Genomic DNA, 20,556 nt, shown 5'->3' with positions numbered 1-20,556 from the left:
ATTAACCAAAAAAAAACAAGGATAAGCAACAAATGTGTGCAACATAACAGCCACAAAGCATTGATTAGAATTAACCTCCATTTGTGGGTTTTTTTTTTAAGTTGCTTTACCTGTCAACTCTGCTTTTACACACCCCCATTCCCAGGGGTGGTGCCTTCTAGTGCCACCATTTCCTTAGCAACAACAAAGAGAAGAAAAAAAAAAATGGAAACAAAACGTTGCGAAGGAAGCAAACAACAAAACAACAATCGATCGCGATCACGCAAATTGGTGGCGCCAGTTGTTAACTAATCTGTTTTTTTTTTGTTTGTTGTTGCCTTCTCCCCCTTTACGGTGGTAAATTCTTTTTTTTTTTGCGTACGTTGAGGCTCTCTCCCTCTCTCTCTCTTTTGTACAACCCGTTCAGGTCGTCCGGGTCGGTGCTGGCGGCAACCGAAAACCCTAGACCGTACCGGTTTTTTATTTAATTTTTAGTTTTTGATTTTTCATCTTCCACACCATCGTTTTGTTCGTTCCATTTTGACCCCCGTTTCGATTTTCACACTAATCGTCCGTTGTTTTTTTTCTTCTGTCGTTGCTAATCTTCACACGTGTTGTTTCCCATTTACAGAGTGCCAGTTTGGGAAGACCATACGCGAGCTGCATACGACCTGGTTTGCCGATCTGGGCCCCCCGTTCGGCGTTATGTACTGCATCATGTGCGAATGTGTACCGGTAAGTAAATCCGATGCCGACTCCCCGGCACACACTGTAGACGAGACCGCCGACACCCACATCTCCCTCGCTGGATGGTGGCGTAGACCGCATATCATTATGAATTCATCCACCCCAGAAGGTTGCGCTGGCTCCGAGCCGAGCTCAGAAAGCTGATCCGATCAACCGTGATAGGGAAGGGATGGAGAGGGGAATGGGGGGAGGAGTAGTGGGAGGGGTTGGACAACGGACAAAGATTCCATCCTGTGGGCAATATCTTCGGGGCGCTAGAATTTAATGACCAAGCGACACCAAACAACACCCTACGGGTGAATTCAACACAAAAAGGAGGAGGGCGAAGGATTTATTGCCACGTCAACGTCATCGATTACCCGAAGGATGAACCCCCTGAACAATCTCCGGTATTCTTGAATTTCTGAAGCATTCTGAAGATGTCGCCAGAGCTAATGAATTAATTATGCCAGAGTACGATTCTTCGTCACCGTTTTGTCTACCTTTTTTTTTTACAGGGGAGGGTTTTTCGGGGGAGGGCGAATTAAGGGGTTTTCAAGGGGGCCGCACAGAAGAATTAAAATTCATTCAGTAATAGTTGGCGGTTTTCACTCCAATCCCTCTGTTCTTATGTCATTTCTTTTTGTTTCTTTCTTCCGCTTTCCAAAAAACTCCATCCAGTTCCAGAAGAAGCGTCGCGTCGTGGGACGCGTCCAGTGTCGCAACATCAAGAACGAATGCCCGAAGCCGACCTGCGACGATCCGATCCTGCTGCCGGGAAGATGCTGCAAGACCTGTCCGGGAGATGCACAGAGTAAGTAACGAACACGATTTGTTTTGTGTTTTTTTTAGCGGGTTTGCCTTTGGTTCACCGTCTTCCGACCGGTCTGCCGGATAGTGTAGCAGACCCTAGCCCCAGGGATGTCTTCCGGCGCTCGCGGTGCTTCGTTTGCTAGTTTTGTTTCGTTTAAATTACCATTCCCCTTCTGGTTTCGTAGCTAAGAGGGGTTGTTTTTTTTTTCCTTCCCTTCCTTTTAATTGTTTTTGATGCTAAATGTGTGCAAAAATCATCCCCATCCCCATCTCTTTGGCGCCAGTTCCTTGGTGTTTGAAGTTTCGAAGCCGTTGGCGACGAAACAGCGAACCGAAAAAACCACAACAAACCCGTCGTCGTCGTCGTCGTCGTGTGTGCCACCGCCGCTCGCTGAGTTAAAGGAAGCGCAGCGCGCGGTAGCGCGCAAGCAAGGCGCAAAAAAGGCCACCAAATTGCCACCTCGAAATGACGTAGTCTCTTAAGGCGACGGCGCCATCACGGTGCCGCTACACGCGTCTTCCGATTGCGCCAGTAGATTTTACGCGCGTATTTTGCCCACCCTCTCTCTCTTTCACTCTCTCACTCTCCCTAGATCACGCTTCCTATCTTCTTTCCTCTTCATCTTTCCCTCTCTCTCTCTCTCTGTCGCTCTATTCTTTGCAGGGGTTGAAGGAGTAGGGGTTGGATGGGAGATCGGTCCCTCAAGTACTATCTGAACCGTCTCGGGACGGCTCAGTCATTTTTACGAGTTCACCCTCCCCGAACCCCCTAAACCCTCCGCCCTACATCCTCACACACACACACACACACACACACACACGCTAACACTTTGCTAACTCCCCACTTGGGTCCCTCTCATCTCCTCTGTCGCTCGCTCACGCCGTCACGCCCGGTCCACTCTAAGCCGACACCCACTACGGTGCGAGCGAATGGCGAAGGTTCGTTCTCCAGTAGCCTGGCGCTACGTGCACTGGACCGTGTTGACCGCAATCGTTATCACCTTGTCAGGGCACCGTGGGCCCAGCACCTGATATCACCCTCTGGTAAATCGCATCTGCTGCTGCTGCCCTGCCAACCATCGTGTCACCGTACACCGCGTCCACAACCGGACCAGCTCTCGCACGATTTCGAGTTGATGGTCAACCGTTGTTGGTTTTTTGCAGCAGCAATGTTCTTTGCGCGCCTTCTTAGCGTAGCCTTGAGCTTTTGCCGGTGATGTGACCGATGTGCGGTGGTGGTTGTACTGTCGGCGATATTAGCGGCGGTCTGACTACACTCTGATGGATGAGTCCTCCAAATAGCTCGGTGTGTACCGTGGCGAGTTCCCTTGGAGGGATCCTAGAAGTTCACGCAACACATGACTTCCCCCACATATACACCCCCCACATTAGGGGTTAAGCTGCCAACATTCAGATAAGACTAGACAGGTGAAGTTTGGATGACCCGAGAGATATATTCTAGCTTGATCTCTTACACGGTGATCTTAACTAGCTGGACACGACGCAAAATACGGCACTTCCTTGTCCCTGCACCCAACAGCGCACACATACGCACGCACACTCGTTACGTAATGACAGATCGTGTGTATGTGAGCTTTTCGCACACACATGCACAGTAAAGCGAAAACACACCCCGCAAGTTTAGATAGACTGGCTGGTGGCGCCGTTTGGTGACCTCGACCGATTTTCACCCCAAGTTTTGCCTTCCTCAGTGTCTCTCTCTCTCTCTCTCCCTCTCGATCTACTGCGTGCGTGTCTGTGCGTACTATGTGTATGTGTGTGTGTGTGTATTTGTGCACTTTTGTTGCTGTTGTTGTTGTTGTTGTTTGTTGTGTGTAGCAGCGTACTATTATTGATAGCAACACGACCACCTTTAGCCGCCGCATCCATTATACAGACTCCTATCGCCACTCCACGCTGGATCTTTGGACGGTTTGGGTACGGCTGTTATGGCTCCTTCCGCTAATCTAGTCGCTCCTATCGCACACACCAATCGCTACCAATCCTCCAGAGTTCCACTTCACTCGCATGCCTCCCCCTCCCCCCTGGATGTGTCGATGACTTCCAGGAAACACCTCTCCGACACTGCTACTACTATTGCCCCCACCCCCTCCTGCTGTGGGTGAGTGTGTATGTGCGATTTAAAAGGGCCCCCCCCTCTCCCCTACGAGTCCCACTAGATCAATACCCGACAGTTTCCCAACAGCCGTTCAGATGGCCGTTTTGTTTTTTTGGAGCTCAAATGTAAACCAACACGGCACGGTTGGATGTTGTCGTCCACTATCTCACAATGCGATCGTTTGTTGTGTTTATAGCCACACGCAGCGAAGTGTTCGATCACACCAAACATTGATACACTCCCCGCCTGCTATAAGCTCGTAACTTGGGTGCTGTTGAGGAAGTGTGCCGGTTTCGTACACTTCCGTTCTAAGACGCCCAAATTGTAGTGTCCGACACCTAGCCCGGTGGCATTACAGCACCGTAAGGTGGAAGCCTACGTCTCGGGTTTATCGCGCGTGAGTCGCCAGCTCTTGGGGCGCTTGGCGCGCCGTGCGGAATTTACGCACTTAGCGCAGATATGCAAAGATACGGGGCGCCCTCTAGCACTGAGCTTGCTCCGACAGCGCACTGACGTTTGATTGGTGCCTCGCCTCGGTTTTTGTTGTTGTTGTTGTTGCGTTCTAAAGGGGAGGGAGAGGGTGGCGATTTATTTTCCTTGAGGCTCGGTTTTGGCACAGGTGGGATCGGGAATCGGGTTGCGTAACATGCGGCGGGTTTAGGTTGAACATAAGGAATGGTGGAGAGGATTTGTTTTGTGACGCCCAGTGGCGCCAATTCTTGATCAACAACTTGCAGCCAAGGCAATGGTGAGGAGTAAGTTTGCGTACCTACTCAATCGAAAGAGGGCCAACCAAGTGTGGGGCTTTAGTGACGCGTTGCTGTTGCACGATGCTCGACACACTTGGCCTGAAGTGACATACTCACCCCGTACTACGACGTTCCGGTGGAGTCGACGTGTTTAGTGGTGATCGGGGACTGCCTGTATTTCGTTAAAGTTTCTTAACTGTTGGTCTGTTCCGGTGTTTAGTCAATATCTGCCCAGTTTTAGATAAGATGAACTCAACACTATCGTGGCACACCTTCGTACCACCCACCAATCCTACTTTATGCATTACTATGCACCCAGGTTCGAACGTTCCACAGCAGGAACGGAACGAACCTAGCAGGTTCAGAACGAAATTCCCATCACTACCTCTCAGCAACATCAGGAGAAGGTAATGAAGCGGCACCGCTAAACTAGAAAGTCTTGCCTGTTGGTTTTTTTGTGAATGGAAAACGGATATTGGAACGCCGGGACTTGGCGTGTGTTCTTCGTGGCGCGTACGATCGTCGGGATTGCTGCACGAAATCACACACGCCCCGGGTGTGTGTGTGTGTGTCGGGAAAGCGTCCACGCTCTATGGTCCGCAAATAAGCACCGGAGTGTGCAAACAGGCAAACAAAACAGCACCAGGCAGAGCAAACAAACAAACGGGGCAATCGTGCAAATAAACAGCCCCTTGTCATCTATAGGCACGCACCGTGTCGCTTGACCATTAGGCAGACAGGTAGACAAACAGTGGAGCCGGGTGCCTGTGACGCAACAGTGACTCTTCTTTCCCATTTTTTTTTTGCACCGCTGCTTAATTCCGGCTCCTTCGGAAATAGAAATACGCGGGTGGGAAGCATCCACTGCAGTAGCCCGAGACCCGGAAGGTGTAACACAACACCGTCTTGTGAAAATTAAGGCAGACAGGCGGCACCACAACTCCACCAGTGATCGATGTCACTGGACGCTATGCTAACCCTGTTTGTGTAGCAGCTGGAACAGAGGGGAGATGAAGCATGAAGGTGAAGAATTAGCGCACTAAACCTAACAGTCGCTTCAAGAGCCTTCAACGCTTCAGAGAAACGAGAACAAAAAACGAGTCATATAAGGTGGGAACTAAAGATGGCGTCTATTCCCAGCGTTACAACTCTAACGTATCGATTCTCACGATCTGGAAAGACTTGGAGCTGTGCATTCGTCCTGGTGGGTCCCGACACTTCGAAACGCAGGCCCAGTGTGGAAGTAAAGCCCACCCAAGAGGCAAGTCCACCTGCCTTACCGTACGTTCTTCGGCCATGTTTGTTTGCCTCCTTGTGGTGCGTCGGCTGTACTGTGACTACGTGGGATTTTTCTGCATTTTGTTTTTTTTTTGTCATTTTGTCTCAGTTTTTGCCACACTACTTGTCAAAACGGCAGCTGATAAGCGGCGTGGCGTATCCGAACGTCAGGGGCCTACTGGCTAATGGTGTAGCAAGGGGGGCGGCGGCCGCAGGAGGGCAAGTACAACCGCAAAAGTGTTACGTCCTTAACGGCTGGCAGATAAGCAGATAATGGAAGCGTGGTAGAGATAGAGGAAGGAGATAGCGTACGCTAGAAACAGACATGGGAGAGAGTGAGATTGAGCGTGTGTGTTGCTCGCTTTCCGACAGTTCCGACAGTGCCGACACCCGGTTCCAACGTGTGAAAGGGGTCACAACTAAAGCTTAAACCTAACCTGTTTTTTTAACCAACCTGGCTGGATGTACTCCTCAAACCTCTTCCTGCGCCACCACCCTCCCCCCCCCTCCTCCCCCTTCCCTATCCTATCGTTCCGGGTCACGGCAGGTCATTCTGACTGCAGCGAGCAGCTTTGCCGCTCACGTCGATCGTTATCTTTTCGCACTCGTTGCCAATCTTATCTTTCGACGCCACATTCTAATGCATTTCGTGTTTTGCTTGCTTTCGTTACGTTTTCCCATCGGTTCACAGGTCCTGACGTGGTGCAAGATCTTCCCCAGGCGACGATGCCAGAAGAGGAGGAGCGCAGCAAACGTAAGTGTACAGCACCGTTTCCCACGGTTAGTCTAGCACACCCCAACCCCAACTAACGCGAATTGCTTTCCCTTCTGCAGATTTTGCGGCCCTGCTGACCGGGCGTACCTCGTCGCTGCTGAAGAAGGATGACATGAGCACGATGTACTCGACGCTCAACCCGCAGAACGTGGTCGCTACTGGGCGGTTTTCGTTTCACAAGAAGAACCTATACTACAGCTTCTACGTGTCGGAGCGTGCCGCACGCCCAAGATCGATACAGTTCGTGCACGCTAACGGCAACATACTGGAGGAGCACACGCTTACCCTGCCGTCCGAGGAGGGCCGCTTGAGCGCGTACCAGAACGGTACCGGGAAGGTGTGCGGTGTGTGGCGCCGCGTACCACGGGAATACCGGCGGCTGCTCCGGGACGAGCTCGTGAGTGTGGTGCTGCTGTGGGGCAGCAAGCATCAAGCAGAGCTGGCGATAGCCGGTCCGATCGCGAAATATTCCGCACTGGCGCACGAACTCTTCAGCTCACTGCTGGAACCGGCCGCCCAGCCGGACATTATGAGCGGCGCGGGCGGTACGGCGATCGTGTCGACCAGTAGTGGTGTCACCTCCTCCATCCATCTGACGATCGTGCTGAATGGACTGTTCGCGCCCGAGGACGTCAGTGACGTGCCGCTGAACGTGCGTCTCGAATCGCTCGACAAGCGCCAGCTGATACTGGAGGATGTCCAGCGCGTCCGGAAACCTGCCCATGACATCAACGTGCTGGAGGTGTCGTCACCGGTGTCGGTGAGCGACCTGCGGCTCCTAACGCGCGGTAAGCTCACGCTGACGGTTGAGTCGCGCCGGAATCCGGATCTGCTGCGGTTACAGGGTCCGGTGCGGGGTCGCGTGGCTTGTGAAGTCTTCCAGACGCTGCTCAGCTCGCACGGTGTGGATGTGCGGAGCGATGCGAGCGGTCTGGCCTGGATGTACCAGAACCGGGAGGGTTCGCTGGTTTACCACGTGCAGACGCACCATCTGCATGGGCAGTCCGGCACGGCCAGCCCCGTGCTGACGCTGATCGACGACAGTGCCAAGCGTAAGCCGGAGCTCGAGACGCTAACCCGGGCGTTTGCCGGCGAGCATGCGTCCGGTGTGATCGATCGGATGGGACCGCGCGTACTGGAACCGCTCTACTCCGGCGAGCTGGCCATACACGTAACGAACGAACAGAATCTCACCCTGCTGCACGGCAAGTTTGTGACGCGCCAGGTCGCGGACTCGCGGGACTCGAGCGCGCCGGTGCTGTTGCGCCGTACCGCCGATCTGCCACCGCTCACGCACGCCGTCGGCATGGCCTGGATGGCGGTGGACAACGAGTGTTTTCTGCATTACGATCTATCGCTAGCCGGTGTACCGGGTGCGTTCCATCCGCTGCAGCTGTACATGGAGGAGCTACCGTTGGAGGCGCCGAATGCACCGATCAGTCGCCGGCTGTTGGAAGAGTTCGGTGGCAACCAGCTGGAGGGTTTCCAGCTCGGGCTATCGCCCCGCGATCTGGCCAAGCTTGAGACGAGCGTTATCTATCTGGAGGTGCGGTCCAACAGTACGACCGAGCCGTTGTTGCGCGCCCGCGTCCACACACCGACACGCGTCCCGAGCCACTGTACCGGGGGGTTAGACAACGAGGTACAGCAGGACCCGTTCGCCGCGAACGATGTGCCGGTAACGACCAATGAAAAGTGCTTCCATTCTGGCCGCTTCTACGACGAGGGTGAAACGTGGCGCAGTGCTGTGGAGGCGTGTACCATGTGCTCCTGTGACCACCAGCAGTACAAATGCGAGAAGATGAAGTGTCCATCGCTGAAATGTCGCAAGGAAGACATTGTGCAGAAGAAGGGTGAATGTTGTCCATCGTGTGCTGGTAAGTAACAACCCGTCTCCAACAGCTTGGTGATGCAGATGATCTAACTCAGCTGTGTTTGTTTTCCACAGCTCCAAAGACCACCGCAGGCAATGGGCTTCCAGCAGCACCGGTGACTACTGTCAGCAGTGGTAGTACGAGCGCACAGCATGGTTGCAACCTCGGCGAGGCGTTCCACGAAGCCGGTACCACATGGCATCCGTATCTGCACCCGAGCGGCTACGATACCTGCACCATCTGTACGTGCGAGCTGTTTACGCTGCAGGTGAAGTGTGCCCGTGCCCAGTGTCCACCGCTGCCGTGTAGCGACAAGGTTGCGTATCGGCCGGACAAGAAGGCCTGCTGCAAGGTGTGCCCGCAGGTGAAGGAACCGAAGGTACCGAAGAAGATCGGCCGGCAGGACGTGCAGTACGATGAGGCGGGCAGTTCGGCCGGTACGCTGCGTTCACCGCAGGCCATCCTAGCTGCCGGTGGTTGTCGGTACGAGGAGAACATCTACGAGAACGGCCAAGAGTATCACCCGATTCTGGCAACGCACGGCGAGGAGAAGTGCATCAAGTGCCGCTGCAAGGTAAGGGACATTCCGTTTGCATGATGATGATGAGGATGAGCTGCCTACAAGCTTCCTTTATGCATCGGTACTGACTCCTTTGTTTTCTCTCTTCCCGCTCTTCAAGGACGGACAGCTAAACTGTAGTCGCAAACGGTGTAACCGAGCAATGTGCAACCGACAGAATGCGAAGCGCCCCGGTCAGCAACTGCAGCAACAGCAGCCAGTCGATGAGTGTTGCCAGTGCAGACCCGCCCGTCATCACCGAAAACGGCAGCAGCAGCAGCAAACGAGTGTTAAGAGTTGAATTGATTTAGTAACGAGCGTAGTACCGACGCGGAGTACCGTGGGTTTCCCTGTGCCATGTTAAGTGTGTTGCTCGCGGGACTCCGCCAATCCACACACTTACCTGTTTTACCATCCTCTCCTCTGCCTTCCTTCTTCTCTCACTCTGACTCTCTCTCTCTCTCTTTCTCTCGCGCGCATAAACACACACACAGACGACCTGGTAGGTGGAAAAATAGCAGGAATCGTTCAATGATTCCATTATCAAACGCGGGGAAGCGTACGTTGGTGTTGGTGCCGTTCGGCCTGTTACCAACACCTGACGGCACCTGACCCGTTGTGTGTCCTGTACCCCGTTTGCCTTCTTCCTTCTGGGACATTTTAAAGTTGGTGTGGGAGTTTCTTATTTTTCTAGAAACTCAACGCACTCATCACTGACCTCTTATAGCCCCACTGCTCACACAAACAGATAACACACACACACACATACGCCAACATGCATACTTATACTCCCCATCATCATCCACTGCAGCCATTTTGGGTTTAGCGGTTTGTTTAGTACTAAAGTGTTGCATCCATTTTGCACTTAAGGCAGCCATTTTATTGTATTATTATAAGGCATTGCTTTCGCTTTTGATTTACTGGGACTGCAGCACTTGAATCAACATCTCCCCCCCCCACCTCCCCCCTTCCCCGCTCCATTCACCCTCCAAACCCATTCATTCGATGCGAATTGACTGAAACTTATGGCTAAAATTTCGCGCGTGTGCGTGTGTGAGTGTGTGTGTGTGTGTGTGAGGATGTGTGTATACGGGTCTGGTTGGGGTATTTTTTTTTGTTTTGTTTGTTTACATCCTTCCGGACGTGCCTTCAGGTGGCTTGGAATGGTATGGAGGCGGTTGTTACCGGGAGGTATAGGAGCAGTTCCTGTTGTATAGGGAAAGAAAATCGAGAGGAAGAGGTTATTTAGAGAAACGGAGTACTAAAAGGAAGGTGAAGAATCGCCCGTTCTGGAGCTTGTATTAGAGAGAGAGAGAAACTATTTATATATGTACTTTAAACTGGTAGCAACGAACACATAAACACACATACACAAACAAACACACACACACACATATAGATTATTTTTTAAACCTTGTAAGGATAGTTATGCGTAACGATAATATATCATATAAAATATACCTATACACCTTAACGTATCTTTTAGTAAGCGTAAGGCGCATCTACACGCCAACCGGCACAGAACCGTACGCGTGCGTTTCTACACACAGTTTTTTTATTCAAACCAGTATGCGTGTACATGCGGTAGTGTCGGTGGCCGTTTGCGGGTGCCAAATGAGTGACCTTTTCTTTTTTCTTTCTTTTTTCAAACGATATACCACATATATTATGCATGTATGGATATATATTCATATAGCTTTATATAAATATATATACATTATTTTTTTTTAAATTTTGTACATGTAGGCATGCAGGGATGGTATCATGATGTACTAAAACTGATGCGCTTTTAGTACCTACCGATGTAAGGACACGTATTTATTTTTGCAAAACAAAACAAAAACCTACACATACACACACACACATTATTGTATACACATTCAAGTACACCCACACACATATAAAACACATTAGAACAGGACCGTCTGCGAATGGGTGGAATCGCGTTCGTGTTGCGCCACTCCACGTACCAAAGCGATTTACCGATTATGTCTAGGGTTAGTACTATTTCCCTTCCCCCCCCTTCCCTCCACCAACCCTTATTATTATTATTATTATTATTATTATTATTTTTCGTGGACGATAGAGTTAGAATGAAACGTGCAGGGTAGGATATGTGAAAGAGTGCGAAAGAGATAGGACAAGAAGCAAAAATAATCGCGAACGATGAAGATCCTATCCGGGTTTTGGGAGAGGGAGCGAGGGGCGGGGGAGGATGGAGGGTCCGAACCACACAAACAGGATGACGCAACCGAAACGGCCACACAAGGCTGGCCGAACACGGTAAAGCGCATACTGTGGCCACACAGGCTAGGCACGGAATCCACAGACAAAACCGGTGAAGGTGGAAGCGCATTTAAAAGATGAAACAAAACAAAACAAAACGAAAAAAAAAACAAGAAAAAGGAAACAACAAACATCGTGCTAGTACTAGTGGGGGTTGTTTAGTGTTAGGGGTTGTAGTTAGTGCAGCGAAGCGAACAGTCGCAATGGAGAGGGGAAGCAAATGGGGGAAAAAAGAAAGGAGCGGGGGAAAAAGGAATAGAATAAAACACCACCACCATTGCAGGAAACAAAACCAGCTTACTAGTTTTTGTGTCGTTTGTGTGATTGTGTTTCTCTTCCTTTTCTTCTCGCTTTCGTACGATGTACTTGTGGTTCCCAGTTTTTTTTAAGTAGGAAGAGGTTAAGTAGTAAGGGTGCGGAAGAGCGGGAGTGAAGGCGGTAAAAGAGAAGGATTATAGTGGCGAAAGAAAGAGAGAGAGATAGATAGAGAGAAGGAGGAAGGTCCTTTTCAAATTGGTAGAAATTCCGGAAATACGAAATTCCAATCTTCTCCTTTATCTCACCTTTAACTCGCCTTTAATTCACCTTTAACTCACCTTGGTCCTGCCTTAACCGTTTACTGTGTGTACTGGTTTGCTGCTCACAAGTATCCTTTTATTTTATTTTTCCTTTGTGTTGTCGCCCTTCTTGCTTAACTGTTCCCTTAACCCTCCCCCCCCTCCCCCCCCAAAAGGAAGCATTTTTAAAGAAGTGGTTGAAAGTGTAAGAGATGAAAAACCCAATATGATAAGGATATAGTGCGTATGCGTGCGTGCGTGTGTGTGTATGTTTGACAGAGAGAAAGAGCTAAAACGGGGAGCTGGCAAGAGAGTACAAGACGTAAAACAAAACATTGTAACAATCCTCGCGAATGCTGGTCATAGCAGTCATATTTCTTGTTTTTTTTTTATATAAATCGTAATATTTCGCCATCGTTCCACCAATATGTTTTTTTTGGTTTGTTTGGATTAAAATCGAAAAAAGAAACAAAATTTAATAATGTTAAAACCGTTAAGGTAACCTTACTTGTAGCAGCAAAATTATCGAATGCCAAAAAGTCGTCGAAAGGATACGCTGGATGCCGGCGAGTGAAATAAGAAACTTAATATTTAGGACCCCTTGATTTTTGGAAGTAGTGGGAACAGATGAAAAAAACCCCAATATCAATATAACACTAAATTTAATAAAACAGACGTGCGAGAGACGGAGCATCCTTCCGCCGATTGGGTGCAGGAAAGGGACGAACTTAAATAGACAGGAGGAAACCAGACGCACACAGAAGGAAAAGGAGTGAAACGCGAGAAGCGAAGTGTAAGGAAATAGTTGTGGATGCCTCGATCTCTAGTCAAGCGTTGCACTCGTGTACAACCGTTAGGGAGGCACGTCACGAGATGGTACATACTGCAAACAACAAATCCGCCATTTTGTGCACAATGGGTAGGAACAAAATATTCGCCTTAAAAACAACACACACACATGCAGACAACACGTATGTGATTCATACATTAACACACTCGCTAAAAGGTAAAGAGAGAGAAACAGAGAGGGAGAGAGAGAGAGAGAGAGAGAGAAAAAGAGAGAGAGAGAGGTTGAAGGGAGCAAGCATTGCGTGCTGCGGAACAGCAGCCGATAACAGTCTACAAAACCGCTAAATACTAATGACGGTCAATACCATACATATATAAACTACGGTAACTATATTTAATATGTAATATTTTTTTAAAAATTAAATTAAGTATTACTACAGCTTACTTACATTAAACCAGCTGTGTACGGAAAGTTTTACTCTCCTGCCGATTGTTACAAATTCACGACTGACCGATCGTAATTATTGCTTCCATTTAGTGTCCTCGTTCACTATTTGCTACCTACACTTCGTCCGAATGTTTGCTACCATTGTTCGTTCGTAGTGGTTAAGTTGATGGTATAATGCTGCGTGTTACTACACTGTAACACCCACGGAGGAGTGGTGAAGGAGAGGGGTTTGTTTTGTTCGCTTCCTTTGAGTTCGTTCGTTTGTCTTTTTCCGTTAACGTTCGCCGCGGAACTCACACAAGATGGCGTCTATCAGGTGTCTATCAGGCCATCCTTACCATCACCCATTTTGTATTCACCTTCACACAAACTGTTTAGTACTCCGGAAATCAAATAAACTGTGGTACAACACATAACACAGAGATACAAATAGATAGATAGAGAGATTGTGCGTGAGCGAGAGACAGAAAGAGAACCATAAATTGAAGAAGAAAGCGATAAAACACCGAAAAATAGCTAATTAAAGGTAGAGAAAATGGCAAAATTTAAACAAAAGGCACACGATTGCAGGCTCTTCCGTTTCGTTACCACTTACCAAAGAAGACTGAATATGTTAACAATATACAACAAAACAAACAAAATAAGGTATAGAAACAAAAAAAAACAACCGATAAACAGGATATGTGGACCCAATTTGAAATAGCGTATAAAACAATCCTCCACCCCCATCAACCTCCCACCCACGATTGAAAGAGATCGAAGTGAAAACGAAAAAGAACAAGAAATCGTTAGGTAGGAAGAATAAACACAGCGAACAGTGCCAGCAGCTGTTGGGACGTAGCCCGAAGTGATGATAAGCGATACAGTAATTTGCACACAGATGGCGCTCCGGCTCGTTTTAGCCATTAGTGTCGTGGCTAGAAGTGTAGCAGCAAACAATGGCGAACGAGAAAATGCTTCGCAAAAGAAAAACAAAAACAAACAACCCGTACCCGTAGTTTTAGTTTTCTTCTCTACTTGTTTAAACTGTCTATTTAATAAATGTGTAAACCGACAGCTTTAGTCGCGCGGATGGGCATGAACATTCTGTCGAAATTTTACTAACTAAGCAGAACGGCAAGCTTGCATTGAGCGATGAAAGAGAAAGGATAGGAGAAAGAGATAGAGAGCGGGGGAATGAGAAAGAGAAAAGGAAATGTGTACGTGGAAACGGGATGGAGATAGGCAGGTGCATAACGTGTACTTCTAGGTCAGGATAAGTTGTTAATCAAATGAACAAACACGCACACAGAAACACACCCACACAGCACAAATAGCACAGAAAGATAGCATTGCTGAAACAACAGGTTGAACGTGTGCGGCAGTAAAATTTGACAGTATTCATTTTTAATCAGAAACCTTGCCTCCTTCCATGTCCAAACTGAGCCGTTTTATCAGGGTTTTGCTTGTCTTTCTCCTTCGCCACTCCATATATTTTGGACCATTCATTGCTTAGATAACGGGAGACAATCAAAAATTGGAAGAAAAAAAAACATTTGTTTAGCAACGCACTGAAAACACCGAATTCTTAATAAAACTAAGAGCTACAAAACACGTATAAAACGGTGTGTCCATTATTACTACATTGTGGTCTGCTGTGAGGAAAATGCTGCTGTTTGAGAAAATTTACAACGGTGGAAATCCGTAACGGTAACGCTATGCCGTAACATCTGCCCTGGGTCGTCGCAGCGCCATCTGTTGCTGACTAGCTTAAATAATACACGCTTACGTCCGCCAATAATCGTGACGCGAGTGAGTCCGTGAGATGTTCACGTGTGAGTGTCGTATTTTCGTTTTAGCACTCATCTAAAGAATCTCACCGAACATGCTTATGAGTTACCGGAACTCTTTTATTGCTGAACGCTGCAGAAGTCGAAATAATTCATGAAACTTCGGCCTGATGTGGAACGTTCTAAAGGTCCTTAGGCCAATGCTATCAGAAAATCATATGGGATATTTTTTTCTCATTCCTTTAGCAAACATCGCCTTCACTGCGAAGTGGCCAACAAATTGTGTGAAGCAATTAAATACATACAAAATAGAAAAAAATTGTTTGTTTCTGTTGTTTTGCACGGCAATGTTAAAATATAATTTGGAAACCCTCTAGGTTGTGTTAACTCAGAAATAAGAAATGGAAATTGAGTTCCCAGAAACGAAATTGAGTACCTAGTGAGTACCTAGTGAGTAGAAATTGAGTACCCTGCGAGAATGTTCGCTGGGAAATACAAATTCACGTATGAAGCAGATGTACAAAATCAACACAAAACAAAAAGCCATGACCCGCACTGTCGGAGTTTTTCTGTTATAAGCTTATGAAAGCAAATTAATCGAAAAGTAGTGAAAGAAGTTACGTTTGTTACTTCACCAAATTCAGTTAGCTGTGCCGGAGAACTTAACGGAGAGGGAAAACTTCCTACATCCTGTGTTTTTGTTTTTGCAGTATCCGCTTCCTGTTCACAGGTATCCGACAGAACTTGCAAGCCTCAACGGGACAGTAATTATGACGGCGGATTCAATCAACGAACCGATACTGGTGACCGGCGGTTACGACCATACGATTCGTGTTTGGCAACCGTACACCAGCCAATGTGTGCGGACAATGCAACACGTCGACTCGGTAAGGATAACACCACTAAGGCCCACGATGTACGCATACTTGCTGCGATAATCCTTCTCTCGCGACATTCCTTCTCTTCATCCGCAGCAAGTGAACTCGTTAGACATCTCGCCGAAGCGTAACTTGCTGGCGGCATGCGGCTATCAGCACATCCGTCTGTACGATCTCGTCTCCAACTATCCGATCGTAAACTTCGAGGGCGTTACGAAGAACGTAACGCGTGTCGGCTTCCAGGAGGATGGCAAGTGGATGTTCACGGGGGGCGAGGATGGAAAAGTGCGCATCTGGGACATGAGCTCGCAGAACCCATCCTGCAAGCGCATCTTCGACTGCCAGAGCCCGGTCAATGCGGTCTGTCTGCTGCCGAACCAGGTGGAGCTGCTTATGGCGCACCAGGGCGGTGGCATCTACCTGTGGGACGTAAAGTCGGACCAGCACGACCACCTCCTGCCGGAAGTCGAATGCTCGATACAGGACGTTGCGGTGAGTCCGAACGGTGCGTACATGGCAGCAATCAACAACAAAGGCAGCTGCTTCATCTGGATGCTCACCAGCTGGAGTGGGCCACCGGGGCAAGAAACACAGCTGACCCGGTCGGAGGCGAAGCTCAAGATACAGGCACACGAGAAGTACGGGCTAAGGTGCAAGTTCAGCCCCGACTCGAGCCTGCTGGTGACCTGCTCCGGTGACAGTACCGCAAAGATCTATTCCACCGACACGTGGACCGTACAGGCGGAGTTGCGCATCGATCGCTTCTGGATCTGGGACGCTGCCTTCAACAACGATTCCAAGTACCTGTTTACCGGTAACACCTGATGATACCCGGTGCAATTTGGAACGCCATTTCAAAGCGTGTTTTTGTTTACTTACAGCCTCATCTGATAGTTTGGTGCGGCTGTGGCGAATCGACACCAAGACGGTCGAGAGGGAATACGCTGGTCACCTGAAGGCAGTCACTGCATTGGCCTTCCAGGATGAGCCTATACGCAGCACTACCGATACCACCGGTACTGGCCTGACGTCCACACACTAATGATATCCTTCTTCCCTTTCTTCTGTTGTAACGCTACAAACATCCGTCAGTCTTGGGCTGCCTTTACTGTCTGTTAATAGGTGACTATATATAAGTTGAATGTTAGGCCGGGCTTGTTGGAAACAGCAACACACTGTGGGTAATTAAAATTAATTGTCCAGTTTTAAAATGTTTTTTTTTGTTTCACCTTGATCCTTTAGTTGATTAACTCAATTTTGTTCCTCTTGTTTTACCGTACAAACACAAACATGTACTTTAAGATAGACATTAAAAAAGTGTTTTGCTTATGGCGTGCATAGAATTGTGTAATAAAATAAGCTCTAATAAATAAGGTTCATAAAATTGTATCACTGCTTTAACTCAATTTAACCGAAATTGGCAAATTGTTATGGTCTCAATATTTTCTATAGCTAGTTTAATAGCTTTAATTCAAAAATTCACACAATTTACATCCAAAATCTACGACGAACGATTGTTAAAGGTCTTTTAAAATGTAAAACTTTCACCACACTTTGCACGAAACTATGTGTTTTCTTGTTTATCTCAGGCATTTTGTGGCTTTCAAAATATGTATTTCCATAAAGTGAAACAAAACTGCGCACCTGGGGAATCGGAAATGATTGATGCTGTTGGACCTCTAATTGCTGTTCGAGAAGTCAAAACGGCTGATCATGATTTGAGGGAGGAGAATATTTCAAATTTCACGCTACAATTTACAGTATTTTTAATAACAGAAAAAAAAAACAGTGCAATGCAGCCGTTTTTCATAACTTTTTTTTTACTTTAAAAAGTATGGTAAGTTCATTTTGGCGTAACTAACGTAACTAACCGTAACTGAAGATAACTATTAGCAGAAATAAAATTAGAAACGAGTGAAATTTGAAATATTCGCCCTCAATCATTATCATCGTCTGGACCAGTACGGAACGTAGCGAGACTTTCGTATTCCTGATCGTGCTAGTGTTAATCTCTGGTGATAACCTAAACATTCTACAGACATTCGTAGACGGAATCAAAATAACGAATTTAAAAAAAAAAATCACGAATTAATACTAATAACGCATAATTTTGATGTGGTGAACACGAAACAGTCTACACAAGCCCTAACCCGTGGCAACAGTGGTTGTACGGCACCATGTTAAATCGGTGCCGTTTCACGCACCAGCCAGTCGAGCGTTTCCATATCGTTGGCGGCACGCAGCAATGGCCCGAGCGTGTCCAGTACGGTTTGATGGTACGCATTCAATTGGTCGCGTTCGCGCTCCGTCAACAGTTTGACGTCGATAAGGCGCGTCTGGATCGGGCACATCGTGATCGTGCGGAAGGTGAGCGCACCACGCCCATCGAAGTTGGAGCCAACGTTAGCCGTCACCACCTGCACGATATCCTCGATGCGTATGCCAAACTTTCCGTCCTTGTAGTAGCCGGGTTCTGTATGAAAACACACAAAAGTGTCAGAAGAAGATTTTAACAGGACAAACTTAAAAGGTAAATAGATACCATTCGAAAGGAACATATTCTCCTCGAGCCCTGGATCGTTCGGCATCAGACGTATGCCGATGCCCATTGGACCCTCGTGTACGTTCAGAAAGTGGCCAATACCGTGGCCGGTACCGTGCCCATAATCGAGCCCAATATCCCAGAGCGCTTTCCGTGCGATCGTGTCCAAAAACTGGCCCTTCACCTTGCGCGGAAAGATAGCACAACCGAGCGCCATCTGGCCCTTCAGCACGTGCGTAAAGGCGCGTATCTCCTCCGCGGTCGGTTGACCGAAATGCATCGTGCGTGTGACATCGGTGGTGCCATCGCTATCGAAAAGAAAGATACATGATACCGTGACCATTGCATATTTGGACATTAATGCGCGGTTTGACGCTCGCTTACAGATACTGGGCACCCGAATCACACAAATACAGCTCCTCGGCTGTTATTGGGCGGTTCGTTTCCGGCAGTGGATGATAGTGGATGATCGAACCGTTCGGTCCGGAAGCACTGATCGTGGTGAAGCTCAAGCCCTTGTAGTGTGCCTGGCGGCTGCGTAGCTCCTCCAGCTTGGACGCCCCACTGATCTCGTCCACCGCCGTGCCGTCCCGCATACAGCGCTCCAGCCAGGCAAAGTACTGACAGAGGGCGACACCGTCGCGCACGTGACACTCCCGCATACCGTTTGCTTCCGTTTCGTTCTTAACCGCTTTCATAAGGTTGATGGGCGTAATGTCGTGCAATCGGCGTTCCTCCGGCACTAGCGCAACCAGCGAGTAGCTCGAACCGGAGCTAATCCACACCAGTGGACCACCGCCGGCCGGTGGTGGCTTACTCTCGGCCAGCTCCTTCAGCACCGTATGTATTTCACCGTACCCACGCACCTCCACCGTTACACCGTTTGCCCGGAAGTGTTCTTCCACTTGGGGCTGCATCTGGGCCGGATCGATAAACAGATACAGCACGTCCGGGGTCACGATCACGTACGAGAAGAACACGGGATTGTAATCAATGTCACTGCCACGCAGATTCAGCAGCCATGCGATCTCATCCAGCGCGCTCACCACCAGCACGGACGCACGCTTGTCCGTCAGCTTTTCCCGCACCGTAGCGAGCTTCTCCGCCACCGTTGCCCCGGTGAAGGTGGTTGCTAGCGGAAGCAGCGGATTGTGCGGCACTGCTGGTTGATCCGTCCACAGCAGATCGACCAGATTCGGCGTAACCGGCAGCAGTGTGCAACCGGCCGTCTTCAGCGACGTTTGTAGCGGTGTCCAGGCGGCAGCAGTGATCAGGTTCGCATCGACACCCACCCTCGAACCGGGCTGGAGGGCTTTCGCAAGCCACGCATCGATCGACGGTGTGGTCGGTAGACCGTCCCGCATCAGCGTCCAGTTCGTGTCGAGCTGCTTCGTTGCCTGCTGATAGTAGCGACCGTCGGTCCACAGCAGCGCTTCACGCTCGGTCACCACCGCCGTGCCGGCGCTCCCATCAAACCCGGACACAAACGCACGCCGTTCGTCCCGTGCCGCCAGGTATTCGCTCTGGTGTGCATCGTTCGACGGTATGATGTACGCGTTGATCGTGCCGAGATTGTTCGGCAGGCTTTTCATCCGCTTGCGCAGGGCGGCCAACACGTCACCGGTCGGTTTCATCGTCGGCACACTGGAACGATCGTGACGGTCAGTCATCGTGCGTGAAGCGTTACGGGCAGACTAAATGCACTGCTCGTTTGCATTGAAAGTGAATTGTTTGGGGCCCGGAAGGACAGAAACAGGAGGGAGGGTGAACAGAGCGAATGGCAGATTCTTTACCATTCAAGTGGCACTTGGTTATTATCTGCCCGCCTGTATCGTAAACACCTCCTTCGTGATGGATTACCCATTATGCGAGATATTCGCACCACTCTATATCTTATCTTTCCAATGTAAAAGATTCCTGTCCCTGGCATTCTTTTCACCCTCCCACGAACCCGAAATGAACCCACATACATACCCTCACCACACGTACGATAATGATAAGGCAATTTGTTTACGGGAAGACCTTACTCCGGTCGTTGATATTATCGTGAAAGTCTCGCCAAATCCACTCTGAACGAAGATATCTACAAGCAAGTTAATGCCACAACCGGAACCTGCCGAACGCCTTTATATATAAGCTGATCGGAAGCTGTATTTCAGTGGCCAATTCCTCAACGCCACAGGAAGCAGCAACAGAACGTAAATAAAACCCCCTCGGCCGCAGCAAACAATCATTTCGCCCACAAATGGAAACGTCAGGTTTTTCGCCTTGAAAGCGTGGCGAAATATTTCAACCGGCGAGAGAGCGTGAAAAGTTTCACCCGCTGGTAAATGTTCGACCAGTTTGTTTTCGTGTGTGCAGGGAGGATATGACAGCATGCGCAGAACAGTTGCACCGCGAATGGATAATTCAATT

General features: G+C 48.9%; 3 protein-coding genes across 7 annotated transcripts in view; 2 read left to right on the top strand and 1 right to left on the bottom strand.

Moving 5' to 3' along the window:
- Positions 1-9,416, top strand: part of LOC128307347 (dorsal-ventral patterning protein Sog) — a 29,702-nt gene extending 20,286 nt beyond the window's left edge. For all 4 annotated transcript variants that reach the window (XM_053045134.1, XM_053045135.1, XM_053045133.1 and 1 more), the window contains 6 exons: positions 611-714; positions 1,387-1,519; positions 6,356-6,418; positions 6,499-8,316; positions 8,388-8,887; positions 8,994-9,416. In XM_053045134.1, the coding sequence (XP_052901094.1) occupies positions 611-714; positions 1,387-1,519; positions 6,356-6,418; positions 6,499-8,316; positions 8,388-8,887; positions 8,994-9,173 (2,798 nt within the window). In that variant the 3' untranslated portion in view covers positions 9,174-9,416. The remainder of the gene's footprint in view (positions 1-610; positions 715-1,386; positions 1,520-6,355; positions 6,419-6,498; positions 8,317-8,387; positions 8,888-8,993) is intronic.
- Positions 9,417-15,268: 5,852 nt separating this feature from the next.
- On the top strand, positions 15,269-16,982 carry LOC128306375 (protein LST8 homolog). The gene is made up of 3 exons (XM_053043868.1): positions 15,269-15,608; positions 15,696-16,413; positions 16,481-16,982. Exons 1-3 carry the CDS (start codon positions 15,492-15,494, stop codon positions 16,639-16,641), a joined length of 996 nt encoding a protein of 331 aa, XP_052899828.1. The 5' UTR covers positions 15,269-15,491; the 3' UTR covers positions 16,642-16,982.
- LOC128306373 (xaa-Pro aminopeptidase ApepP) lies at positions 16,935-20,351 on the bottom strand. 2 transcript variants are annotated; one of them, XM_053043867.1, is made up of 4 exons: positions 20,116-20,351; positions 18,526-19,785; positions 18,142-18,449; positions 16,935-18,072 (listed from the first exon to the last, which is right to left on the bottom strand). In XM_053043867.1, exons 2-4 carry the CDS (start codon positions 19,773-19,775, stop codon positions 17,780-17,782), a joined length of 1,851 nt encoding a protein of 616 aa, XP_052899827.1. In that variant the 5' UTR covers positions 19,776-19,785; positions 20,116-20,351; the 3' UTR covers positions 16,935-17,779. The 2 variants fall into 2 exon arrangements, with proteins under 2 accessions (XP_052899827.1, XP_052899826.1); XM_053043866.1 differs by lacking the exon at positions 20,116-20,351 and having other exon boundaries at positions 18,526-19,811.
- Between the last annotated feature and the right edge of the window lie 205 nt (positions 20,352-20,556).

Source organism: Anopheles moucheti, chromosome X, assembly GCF_943734755.1.
Source record: "Anopheles moucheti chromosome X, idAnoMoucSN_F20_07, whole genome shotgun sequence".
In the NCBI taxonomy this organism is placed as follows: domain Eukaryota; kingdom Metazoa; phylum Arthropoda; class Insecta; order Diptera; family Culicidae; genus Anopheles; species Anopheles moucheti.
Note: the sequence above shows the minus strand (reverse complement) of the source record. Positions and strands in the feature narration are given on the sequence as shown.

Excerpts from the sequence above, each read along its gene's own strand:
- LOC128306375 (XM_053043868.1), top strand. The coding sequence starts at position 15,492 with ATGACGGCGGATTCAATCAACGAACCGATACTGGTGACCGGCGGTTAC. Across the intron at positions 15,609-15,695 it reads CAATGCAACACGTCGACTCG|CAAGTGAACTCGTTAGACAT; the intron begins GTAAGGATAACA and ends CTTCATCCGCAG. Across the intron at positions 16,414-16,480 it reads TTCCAAGTACCTGTTTACCG|CCTCATCTGATAGTTTGGTG; the intron begins GTAACACCTGAT and ends GTTTACTTACAG.
- LOC128306373 (XM_053043866.1), bottom strand. The coding sequence starts at position 19,811 with ATGACTGACCGTCACGATCGTTCCAGTGTGCCGACGATGAAACCGACC. Across the intron at positions 18,450-18,525 it reads GATTCGGGTGCCCAGTATCT|CGATGGCACCACCGATGTCA; the intron begins GTAAGCGAGCGT and ends TCTTTTCGATAG. Across the intron at positions 18,073-18,141 it reads GAATATGTTCCTTTCGAATG|AACCCGGCTACTACAAGGAC; the intron begins GTATCTATTTAC and ends GTTTTCATACAG.